Source organism: Pseudonaja textilis, chromosome Z (assembly GCF_049901715.1).
Source record: "Pseudonaja textilis isolate UNSWEBS1 chromosome Z, rPseTex1.2, whole genome shotgun sequence".
NCBI lineage: Eukaryota > Metazoa > Chordata > Lepidosauria > Squamata > Elapidae > Pseudonaja > Pseudonaja textilis.
In genome coordinates, this window is record NC_142008.1 from 6,642,391 (window position 1) to 6,655,547 (window position 13,157).

The 13,157-nt window shown below is 41.5% G+C and overlaps 1 protein-coding gene across 5 annotated transcripts in view; it reads right to left on the reverse strand.

Moving 5' to 3' along the window:
• The window catches only part of PRKAG2 (protein kinase AMP-activated non-catalytic subunit gamma 2), a 271,216-nt gene that overhangs the window by 179,266 nt on the left and 78,793 nt on the right, over window positions 1-13,157 (reverse strand). For all 5 annotated transcript variants that reach the window (XM_087916094.1, XM_026719904.2, XM_087916093.1 and 2 more), the window contains exon 2: window positions 847-918. In XM_087916094.1, the coding sequence (XP_087772220.1) occupies window positions 847-918 (72 nt within the window). The remainder of the gene's footprint in view (window positions 1-846; window positions 919-13,157) is intronic.

Sequence of the window (13,157 nt, forward strand, 5' to 3'; positions counted from 1 at the left end):
TCAGGTAGGAAACTCTATAACCAGGGGAGTCACACTCAAGGCCCGAGGGTCTGATCCGACCCATGGAATGCTAAGAACTGGCCTACGGGGCCGCCCTGGAAACAGCAATGGACCAGCCCGCGTTGCCTGTGCCAGCAAAAACGAAGCTCGGGAGGGGCGCATGTGGCCCTCCCAGGTTCCATTTTGGGCTGCATGGCCTCCTGCAGCCCTCAGCCAGCAAAAATGGAGCTCGTATGTGGCCCCTCCAAGCTCCATTTTCACTGGCACAGGGCTGCAGGAGGCCGTCACAGCTGAAAACGAGTGGTGTCGAGCTGACATGAGTGACATCGAGCTAGTCACACCCACCCCGGCCACACACACACACATACGAGGTCAAACACAACTCTGATAAGGCCCTCAATGAAATCAAATTTGATACCCCTGCTATAAACCATTTCGGACAAGTGGCTGTCCAGTCTCTTCTTAAAAACCTCCAGTATAGAAGCAACCGCAATTTCTAGAGGCAACCCGTTCCGTTAATTAATTGGAAACTGAAAATGGCCCACATAGCCATGAGGTGGCTAGTGGAGAAGGTGACACCCGGTTTCCTTTCTGGGTACACTTTGCTCCCTGGGCACACTTTGCTCTCCACCCTGGTTAATTTAATTTCAACTGAATTTTAAATGTTTGATCCTTATTCATTGTTTCTAATGTTTTACAGTGCATCTTCATTGAAAGTCTGTAGGCTGCCTAGGGTCGTCTCTGGCAAGATGGGCAGCATACAAGTTTAATAAATAAATAATAAATAACACAACATTCTTTGAGTTCCTTAATTTGGTTTTCCAAAGGGCATCTGAAGGTCCCTACCTTTCGCGAAGCATGTTTCTCAGACCCATCCATATCTCCATCCAGGAACGGCATGGCAAAGGAACTGAGATCCTAAAATAAACAATTCAGAAAATTTCATTAAAGCTTGAAAATTTCATTAAAGCTTGAAAAATACCCATAATTACAAATATTGTTAAGTCCCCAAGCTATTTCAGCAGATAGTTCCTGCTTCAGGGTAAGTTTATTTGAATGATATCAAAGCAACCATGGGAATCTTTAAAGGGCCTGACAACACAGGATAAAGGGGTACTTGGTTGACCACAGCAGTTGCTCCAGTACCCAAGATAAAAGCTACGAGAGGGGATTGAAGCTCTGGCCATTTTGTTTTATGTGTGATGGACATAAAAGATAGACAATGGCCTTTGGAGATACTATCTTAGTTGACACCTTAATGTTTTGGACCACACTCTGCTAGTTACCCCATATAAAGTGTTTTGGGGTCACTGGTTTTACCAGTTTTAACTGGCCAGCTATCCAGGATGATAGAAAGTTGGCTCTACAATGACTTCAAACTAGTAGCTAGGCTGTATCAGTAACTGATATAAGCAAACAGTAGTGACCAACTGTACATTCTGGGCATAGCTACTCAGGTGTCCCACTGAGTCCAATGATGCTTACTCCTAGATAAGTGAGGATCCTGTATTGTGAGGCCCTGCACACTCATGCCCTGGTCATTTATTGGCTGGATTACTGCAATACACTCCACAAGGGGGTAGCATTGACAAGTATTTGGAAGCTATTGTTGCCACGGTCCAATTCAAGATGCTGGTCGTTTTCTTTAAAGCACTTCATGGCAAGGCCATTAGTTTTTAGTTCCTATTTAAGCATTCCTATTTTTTATTGTGTTTATAATTATCTCTTTATCATTTTGTAAGCTGCCCAGAGTCACTTTACCAATGAGATAGACGGCATATTAGATAAGAATAGATAAGATGAGAGATGAGAAATAGAGAATCAGAATAACAAGGGAAGGTACCTTGTAGGTCATCTAATCCAACCCCACCCCCGCCCAAGCCGCAGATCCTACACCGTTTCTGACAGGTGGCTGTCCAGACAGACAGAAACATAGACAGATATGTATAGATAGACAGACAGACAGATGACAAATAGCCAGGAGGGAGGGAAGGAGAAATGTATAGGAATGCAGCCCAAATACAATTAAAGGTGTCCAACTTAAAGCCAAGCAAGTGGAAGAAAGACAACTTCGGGGGATCCTTTCAGATCATAGGAGATACCTCCTCAAAGGTCGTTGCTCCTGGAGCCAAACTACTTTTGGCCTTAGTGGGAGCAGAAACATACGTGCTCCTTTTTTCATGCCACATCCGAGTCGGTGGTCTAGTCTGCAATTCTTTTAGAGGATGAGGATTACGCTTCTCCCTCTTCTCTCGCAGCCTCATGATCATTAGGTTTTATTTCCTGGTGAACAAAGTTTCTCTAAGAAAATTCGATCCTCTGCGGCCGTCTTCTTCCCAGAAAAGGAAGGACACAGCTGCACTGACAAGTCCTCCCTCCTATCCTGGCCTCTTCTGAAATCCGTTAGAAAAAGCGGTTGGCTCCTCATTCTTCATTCTCTTTCCAGAAGGTTCTAGAGACTACATGCCTCAGAAAGACCACATGCAGGTTCTTCCTAAAGCAAATAAATACTCCATACCGAGAGGCCTTGGCTTGCAATCATTCATTTAGTGACCGTTCAAAGTTATAACAGCACTGAAAAAAGTCACCGATGACTGCTGGTCACTCTTAGGAAGACCATTGCAGCATCTCCATGGTGTCATGATCAAAATTCGGACGCTTGGCAACTGGCATGTATTTATGTTGGTTGGTGTCACATGATCCCTTTTAGTCACTGTCTGACTGGCAGAGGGGGAAGCCAAATTCACCTAACAACCATGTTACTAACTTAACAACTGCAATTATTCTGTCAGCGTTCCAGAAAACCTCCACTCCAACAAATAACTCCAAAAGTTCTGGTTTATTTGGATACTAAACTGGCACATTTGGGGAATACCACATGAAATTGTTTAATCAATCTATCTGCCTGTATATCCCAACTTTTTACCCAAGCAGCTTCTGACAAAGGGTAGACTTTTCATAGCATAAAACGGTAGCCTTTCCAAATTGTAATCGTCCTCGGTGTAATCTAGAATCGAAAAATTCCTTTATCTCATAATGTGTTTCGCCCTGTACTACCAGAGGTTTGGGGGGAGTCCCCAGATATGCCAGTTTACTATCCAAATAAAACAGAACTTTTGAAAGATGTCTGTCTCGGAGTTTTTTGTTGGAGTGGAGGTTTTCTGGTATGCTGATAGATTCACTTAACTGGGCAGGAAAAGCAAAACTCACTTAACAATTGTCTTGTTTAGCAATGGAAATTTGGGCGTCAATTGTGGTGGTTAAGTCAAGGACTATCTGTACTCGTCCAGAGCTCCTATTCTCACATGCACACCTGCAACGACACTAGCATTTATTTCACACAGTGTCAGTGCTAAAGCTGTCTTTGAATCTACCTGGAGACACAAATAATACCGGAAGAAGGCCAACATGGCTGCCTTTTCGAATTGAACTAAAAAAGAGGCAGTAGTGAGGCACCACTGCTTGATTTATTTGCAGGAACCCATCCTCTTCTTAATGATATTTAATAAAGAAAATTGAGGTGATGGAAAAGGGGAAATAGGGAGACCCTTATGCTAACAGATAATCAGAGTTGGAAGGGACCTTGTAGGTCATCTAGTCCAACCCCCCACCCAAGCAAGAGACCCTACACCATTTCTGACAGATGGGAGTCCAATCTCTTCTTGAAAGCCTTAAGTGATGGAGCTCCTACAACTTCCGAGGGCAACTTCTCTTCCATTGATTGATTGTTCTCACCGTCAGTAAGATTCTTTAAACAATACAGGTAGTCCTTGACTTATGACCACTATTGAGCCGCAGATTTCTGTTGTTAAGTGAGACATTTATTAAATGAGTTTTGCTCCATTTTATGACCTTTCTTGCCGCAGTTGTTAAATGAATCAATGCAGCTATTCACTTAATAACAAGGTTGTTAAGTGAATCCGACTTCCCCATTGACTTTGCCTGTCAAGAAAGGGGATCCCATGACCTTAGGACACAGCAACTGTCATAAATAGGAAACAGTTGCCAAGTGTCCGAATTCTGACCACATGATCATGGGGACCCTGCAAAGATTATAACCATGAAAAACAGTCATAAGTCACATTTTTCAGTGCCGTTTTAACTTTGAACAGTGACTAAACAAACTATTGTACAAGAGAAATCGAATCTAATGAGACAAAAGATATAGATATACAGAATATATAGATATATAGAAATGTAGATATATAATTCTTTATTGGCCAAGTGTGATTGGACACACAAGGAATTTGTCTTGGTGCAAATGCTCTCACATAAAAAGAAAAGATACATTCGTCAAGAGTCAAGAATCATCAGTACAATACAACAATAGTCGTAGGGTACAATGCCCTATGAGATGCCCAAGTCATCCTCATTCATTCTCCCCCCCCATCTTAATTATTTTTTTTATAAATAACCCAAGATGATGAGCATCCCTAAGACTCCTTTCTCCTATTTTCCACATAACTACCCCATGAGAGAGGCTGGGCTGAGAGAAAATAACTGATCTAAAAGTCACCCAGCTAGCTTTCATTCCTGCGTCACAACTTGAACTCACTGTCTCCTGATGATTGACCCAAAGCCATCCATCCAGTCTAAGAAAGGACTAGAACTCACTGTCTCCTGGTTTCTAGCCTGGTGCCTAATCCATTAGACCAGAGGTCTCCAAACTTGGCAACTTTAAGACTTATGGACTTCAACTCGTGCATGTTTTAAAGGATTTGCGTTGAATGATTTGTGCCTCTTCAGCACATGCACAGAACGATTCTGGCGGAGGTTCAACAGTTTTGGACATGAATTTAAAGAACTTTAGGTCTATGGAGTTTCTCAGTCATCCAGGGCATGGTGGCCCCAAACTGAAAAAGTTTCTTGGTTGAGAAGCGAACAATGAGATGTTAAGACTTTGGGGGAAAGTGCAGAAGAGCAAGTATGACGATTAAAGGCCTGGAGACTAAAACATACAAAGAATGGTTGTGGGATTTGGGTATGGCTTAGTCTAGAGCAGAGGTCTCCAAACTTGGTAACTTTAAGACTTGTGGACTTCAACTCCCAGAATTCTGAAGTCTACAAGTCTTAAAGTTGCCAAGTTTGGGGACCCCTGCACTAGACCAAATTGGCTCTCTAATTTTCTACTTCTAGAAAATAAACATCATTTAACTTCCTGCTGTTACTGGAAATTTCTGTGCTACTTGAAGTTTCTGATTAACTTCACTTTTTACCTAAACATTTTCTGCTTTTACGTTGTCTCAGTTTTCAGAAGCACATAGGATAAAGCTGTCAGTTTGCACCGAACTCAAATAATTATTGAGGCTTATTCTGTGCCTGGCCCCAATACATCACTTACTTGTCCTCTTCATTTTCCCACAGCCTGTTATGGCAAAATCTCATTCTGGGATTGAGGACCTTCAACCTTCTGAAGGTGACAGTGGCCTCCTGAACTACTCAATGAAAGCTAAACAAAAAATAAGGGTAGAAGTTTAAAATTAAAAACAGAAGTTGTGAGGACTGCCAGTCCACTATTCCTTTCCCGTCATTCCCCACCAGACAAGCTCTTGTTCATGGACATAAAGTTCTAAATCTCAACCCTTTTTGAGTAGCAGGTTGCTGATTTTTTTGTTTATTTGTTTGTATTCTGCTTTGTAATTTTTATATATAAAGCAGCGGACATTTCTAACATTCATTCTTCCTCCTATTTTCCCCACAACAACAAACCTGTGAGGCGAGTTGGGCCAAGAAAAACTAATTGGCGCAAAATCACCCAGCTGGCTTTCATGCCTAAGGCAGAACTAGAACTCACAATCTCCTAGTGACTGGTCCAAAGTCACTCAGTTGGCTTTCATGCCTAAAACGGGACTAAAACAGGACTAAAATTCATAATCTCCTGGTGATTGGTCCAAAGTCACTCAGCTGGCTTTGTTGGCTAAGGTAGGCCTTAAACTCACAGTCTCCCACATTCTAACCTGCAACCTTAACCAGTAGGCCAAACTGCCTCGCTTATAGCCACAGCTGCCAACAAATTTTTTTGGAGACATTGTAGGTGGATTTAAATTGCATTTCAGTCAATGAACGATGCTCCAAAAGAAGTGGGAAGAAGGTGCTTCAAAAATAAAAATCATAACCATAAAGGCATTTAAGAGCATTGGTGCTCTAAAAAGGGCAACCTCACAGCAAAAATTAGCATTTTCTACTTCTTTTTACCACCATCTAGTGGCCGCCTAACTGTCTTTTAGAAGAATAGATACTGAAGCTGAAGCTCAAATACGCTGGTCACCAAATGAGAAGAGAGGGTTTACTGGAAAAGATCCTGAGGTTGGGAAAGATGGAAAGCAAACTTGGCTTATTTATTTATTTGTTTGTTTGTATGTTTGTTTGTTTGTTTTTGTTTATTTATTTATGTCAATTGCTTACAAGATAATAGGTATAAGTAAAAACATAGTTATGAATATATGGATACATATAAGAAAAATTTAAAAAAATAAAAGAAACAATAGGACAGGGACGGTAGGCACATTGGTGCGCTTATGCACGCACCCCGTACATGACCTCTTAGGAAAGGGGTGAGGGGTTAAAGTTTTTGGGGTTTGGGGAAGAAACCACAGAGTCAGGTAGAGTATTCCAGACATTGACCACTCTATTGCTGAAGTCGTATTTCCTGCAATCAAGTTTGGTGCGATTAACCTTGAGTTTGTATCTATTGTTTGCTCTTGTATTGTTATGGTTGAAGCTGAAGTATTCATTAACAGGTAGGACATTGCAATGTATGATTTTATATACTATATTTAGATCGGACCGGAGGCGGCGTAGTTCTAGGTTTTCTAGGTCTAGAGTTTCAAGTCTGGTGACATAAGGTATTCTGCAACAAGTAGAGGAGTGGAGAACTCTTCTTGTGAAATATTTCTCGACTTTCTCATCTGTGTTAATATCAGATATGTAATGTGGGTTCCAGACTGATAAGCATGCCTTGGGAGTCCAAAATTAGCCTTGGGGGTATTGGATTTTGCTCCAGATAGGATCACATCAGGATGGAACCTATGGAGGTCATTATACAGGTAGTTCTTGACTTACAAGCTTAGTGGAGTCTGCCCAGCCATAAGTCACGACAATCATAAAGCAGGTCAATCCATTTTACAATCTTCTTTGCTACAGTTGTAAAACGAATGCTGAGATCATTAAATGAATGCTGCTGTTAATGTATCCATTGTTTTCTATGGGACATTTTTGCTGAAAACCAACTTTTTGGCAAAAACTTTGTAAATCAAATCATAGATTGCTGCAAATGCAAGTCTGCAAGTTCTGCTGCGTGTCCAAAATGGGGTCATATCACTGGACAAGGAGGGGCAGCCATTATAATTTCAGAATTGGGTCATAAGTACCTTTTGGGAGGTTCAACTTTTAATATCACTAAATGACCAGTCATAATTCCAGAATTACCTATACAATTTTTAATCAAACCAAGGTTGCCAGATCCAGACTGTCTGGAGACTAAAACCCACTGGAGGACAGGCAAAAGGTATAGAAAACTAACTCTCTACTGCCCTTTAATGGTAATTTGGTTTTTTTAGATTCGGATGTGATATCTCCATACTTGTTGAATGTGAGGTTGTCGATGGTATGGTTAAAAAAAAAAAAGTCAAGATGGCAATATAATGGGCAGAAGGAAGGAATAACTTTGAGGAACAGGAGAAAAAACTACTAGTAAGACAAATGGCCAAATGAAAGTAATTTGAGTCTGGGCAAAAAATGTAATTTGAAAATGCGTCACAGACTTGACCTTCCTTAGTTTTTATGATGACAAAGGAACAAGGGGGATAGAGGTGGTATTCAGCATATTCTGACCAGTTCTGGAGAACCGGTAATGGAAATTCTGATTTAGTTTGGAGGACCAGTGGTAACCTTCCCCCTGGAGTGGGGTGGGAATGGAGATTTCGCAGTATCTTTCTCCTGCCATACCCACCAAGCCACACCCACCAAGCCACACCCACCAAGCCATGCCACACCCACAGAACTGGTAGTAAAAAAAATTGTATCTTACCACGGAAGGGGGAGATATATTCAGACTTGCAAGATTCTTTATTGTAAACTGATAATAAAAGTAGTTTAGCATTCATGAATTTGATGTTTCCTAATATGTTCTACTTTAAAAAGCACATAAAAGCCAGGCAAAGCTTTGATCACAAGATGACCACAATCTTGGCTTTTTTGATCCTAACCTGTGGCACCCTGGCTGAATGCGTTGATGGCCAGTCTAACTTGATTCTTCTGCCTCTTCTGCTGATTCAAGAATTGGTCTGGCTTTTATTTATGAGTTGGTTCACACAACTGGCTTTTGTTGCCAAGGCTGGGTAAAGAAGCTACGACAAAAAACATATTTCATACTAGTAAATCATCACCTGTGATTTACCAGCTGTAATGTCTGGGCTCACATATTGCATCAAGCCAAAAGCCAACCATATCATAGTTTTGCTTAATTGTCAAATATGGTTGCGTTCACACAACTTGCTTACCCTCGAGTTAAGTGTGATTTATGAAATTAACCTGGTTTTCTAGATTGATTCGGTATATTGTACCATCTAATGATTTCCTGAAATTAATCCAAAATTTGAGTGTATGATTAATATCCTTTGTTTTCAACCAAGAATTTTTAGAATTAGACCAAGTTTCTTTTTAAACTAAAACAATTATCTTTACACTATTTAAGCAAGGAAAGATAGATGGATTTTGAGAATATATTGGCATAGTGAATCTCCCTTTCTTAAACCAAGCCTAAACTGGATCATCTGATAGCTTTTGCATTGCAAATCCCAAAGCCCCATTATAAGAGAATTCTAGAAAAGGACATCTCCCCCCACTTTTCTAAAAAAGGGGTCTGCAAACTTCAACCTCGAAAAAACTTTTAAAAAAATTTGTCTGGAATTTTTATAGCTGCTTGGAGGAAAATAGGAAGCTACCCCTGACAGTGCAAACACCTTATTCTCAATTATAAAAAGGCAAGGAAGCAGAAAGGTACTGGCAAAGATTTTCTCATTCCACCTGAGCCTTTTTTTTAATACTTTTTTTTTCCAATTAAAACAACAATTGGGAACTGGCTTCCTGCAAACCAGAGGCATAATCTGGCATTATCTTCATTTGCAAGAAGGCTGGAAATGTGGGGAATATTGAAATACTGAGAGGCTGCAGCAAAGATAAGTTGGAAGTACAGAGCAGTGAGAGATTTATGAGCGTTATGTTCAAACATTGAAACCACAATCTATGGAACATTCTACAAAAGGAATTTTGATTCTTTTTTTCTTCCGTTCAATTGTGTCTGATTCCCAGAAGCTGCCTGGATAGGTCCTTGCAGTTTTCTTGGCAATTTTTTCGTAAGTGGTTTGCCACTGCTTCCTTTCTAGGGCTGACGGAGTGGGCACTGGCCCAAAGGCCCCAAGGTGGCTTTCATGACAGGACTAGAACCCATCATCACCTGGTGAAAGGCCCAGCTGGCTTTTCATGCCTAAGTCTGGACTTGAACTCAGGACCTCCTTAGTCTCTTGCCTCATGTCTTAACCACTATGCCAAACTGGCTCTCATATTTTGGTATTAAAAAATTAAATGCCTTTTGGGTCTTCTGTTCAAAGCCAGGGTTCTCTTTCAGGACCAATGTGTTTCTTACGCACCATTTAAATTGGGCATCTCTTTAGAATGTTTTTTTTTTTCAAAACTGGCCAGTCATGTATCTGGCATGGGTTTCATTCAGAAATGGTATTCAGCTGGTTCTGACCAGTCCTGGTGGACCGGTAGGGAAAATTTTGACTGGTTTGGAGAACCGGTAGGGAATCTTTTGACTGGCCTCGCCCATTCACCCTTGCTGTTACTTCTCACCTGTCCTATATTCTGTTGTTTATTAGCTGAACTGATTCTCACGGCAGAGCAGATTGCTGCGCCTCAGCTGAGCTAAAAAAAACAACAGCACAGCTCACCAGGGAAGAGCCATCTCTGAGCTCTGCACGCACGATTCGTGTGTTTGGGGTGCATGCGCGATAGGTATGCCTGCACAGCTCATCAGCCTTGATTCAGAGGGAAGAGTTTAAGTACTGACCATGCGCAAGCAAAGCAAGCTCCGAACCAGTATGGACATTTTCTGAAACACACCACTGGGTTCATTCAATGTTGGACTAGATGCCAAGAGAGTCAGCAGCAAGCTACAGTGAAATGCAGATCATCACTTTCAGACAAGACAAGTTTGCCCTTCACAAGGTTACCTTATCCTTAAAATGGTGGGCTTTTTCCAGGATACCAATCTTCAGCAAGTCCGTTTGGCGTAGTGCATGCTGGCTGGGGAATTCTGGGAGTTGAGATCCTCATGTTTTAAAATTTGCAAGATTGACAAACATTGCATTGGGCGACAGCTCTGGGTGTCTAAATCAATATGACCCTGTGATGGTTGAGAATGATGGGCAATCAAACCATCTCAAGATGTCCTTCATGACAAGCCTGTGACAATCCATTTGAAGCTGCAGAGATAGATTCCACCTAGAATATTTTATATGAATGTATACATAAGGTTACACTCCAAGTGGCCCTTGTTAAATCTGGTCTGAATCAAGCCACAAACAACTCATGACTCAATGAATTGGGAAACCTGGTAACTTTGGATATCTATTGTACCTGCAGGCACAGGTAGTTCTTGACTTATGACCACAATTGGGACCAAAAATTCTGTCACTAACTGGTCATTAAGGGAGTCACATTGGATTTCATGATCTTTTTTTGCCACACTTGTTAAGTGAATCACGGAATTGTTAAGTGAATCTGGCTTTCACCATTGACTTTGCCTGTTGGAGGGCCCCTGGACCACATGGTGGTCACGCAACTTCAGGATGATGCAAACATTGTAAATACAGGCTGATTGCCAAGCATCCTAATTCTGACTACCAGAATTCTGAGCCAGCTGGGAGAGGACTGTTTTTCAGTGCCTTCATTTATGTAAGCAGTTGTTAAATGAATTAAACCAGTGGCTTAATACAGGTAAGTCCTCAATTTACAAACACAACTGAGCTCAAAATTTCTATTGCTGTTATTAAGTTATTAGGTGAATCAGGATCGATTATATCACATTTTTGCCATGTTTATTAAATGAGTCGCTAGTGAATCATTTGGTTGCTAAGCAAATCTGGTTTCTTCATTGACTTTGCTTGTCAAAAACTCCCAACTGGGTGCAACCATCGTAAATCCATGCAGGTAGCCAAGCAGCCAACGTTTGGTCATGTGACTGTGGGGATCCTGCATCAATCCTAAGCGTGAAAATCAATCATACATCACTTTTTTCAGTACCTTTAGAACTTTGAACGGTAATCAAACAAATGGTTTTAATGCAAGGACTACCTGCCCTTCTATTTCCTTGTCATCCAGCGCTACTTTGCCCCAAATGATTTTTGAAAAAGAGCACTCGTTGAATAAAAGGGTATGTTTATAACGACATTACGAAGTAAAATGCAGGTATTATGACCACAATTGAGCCCCAAATTCCTGTTGTTAAGTGAGACATTTGTTAAGTGAGTGTTGCCCCATTTTACGACTTTTCGTCCCATAGTTGTTGAGTGAATTGCTGCAGTTGATAAGTTAGTAACACCATTGTAAAATAAATCTGGCTTCCCCATTGACTTTGCTTGCCAGGAGGTCGCAAAAGGGGATCACGTGACCCCTGGGACACAGCAACCGCCATAATTATGAACCAGTTTTGTCAAGCATCTGACTGTTGATCCCGTGATCAAGGGGATGCTGCAAAGGTCGTAACAATAAAAAACAGTCATAAACCACATTTTTCAGCGCCGATATAACTACGAATGGTCAATTAACAGGGCAGTAACTACTGAATTCTACTGTACAATGCAATATTAATGCAATATCAGAGGCTTTCAATTCAATGTACAGAATGTGAAGGATGTGTGTTTGTGTTTATTTTCATAGTCATAATGTACACTGAAGATAGTATTTAATTTCGTTGTACGAGGTGCAATGACGATAAAGTAAACCAAACTAAACTAACAAACTGCTGCAAGTTGAGGATTATTTGTACCAGGCCGCAGCATCTCCTTTAGTTCTAGGATAAACACACTGGGGAATTATGGGAGTTGAAGTCCACGCCTCTTAAAGTTGCTGAGCTTAAGAAACACAGGCCTGGGAGAGTGGTTGAGTCCTGTACATTTTCCGCGCTATGAATCACCCTTCTTTTACTTATGTTCTTGCTGTGGAAAGATAACCGCCAACGGGCAGATAGAGAACACTAAAAGGGTTCTTAATGCTGCTGTATTTCTGTGCGGCATAATGTAATTTCATTTCAGACTGATGGAAGACTGGATGACACAGCTCCTGGCATGTGACTCTCTGTTTATTCAATCCTTCATGCTCAAATGGACTATTTGTCATACAGCAGGCAGACAGCGTTGGGTAAGAAGATTGTTCTGCAACGCCACTTAATGAGAAAAAAGAGAGAGGAAAGGGAGCTGCATTTCTTTTCTTTTTTCACAGCACCTTTCCTGACCAGACTCTTCCTCCCCAGGCATTCTCAAGGATGCCTCTGCACTCCTGGGCACTTTGATCTAAGAACACCATTTCCTGCACAATTAGATCCCAATTCAAGGGATTCAGATGGCACTTGGTTTCATGAAACCGAGGTTGGAAGTGACAGCACCGAATATCAGCTAACCCCAGAAAAACAGGCCTTTGCATGGTGCTCTCTGAGCTTGGTTGTTTTCTTGAAGACATTTCATTGCCCAACTAGGCAACATCATCAGGGATGGCAGAGAAATGCTACCACTGATGTTGGTTCTAATTGGGTCATGGTATGTCAGTAAGACATATCACATCCGCCAATTGGCATTGGACTAGTGTGATAGATTATAGCCTATTCCATGGGTGTCAAACTGGCTGTGTCGCATAGCTGTCACATGACGTTTTATGATGTTTTTCTCATTCATGGAGCTGGGATGGGCGTGGCCTGTGTGTGACGCATCCAGCCCGCGAGCTGCTAGTTTGACACCCCTGGTCTATTCCTTCAACACTTCAGTACAACCTCAAAAATGACCCTCGTTCCCCGGAGGCCCTAGGGCAACTACCCATGGCAACCGGAAGATGTAATCTGAAGGCAGAGGGTGCTAAATATCACTGGGCTAAATCAGACT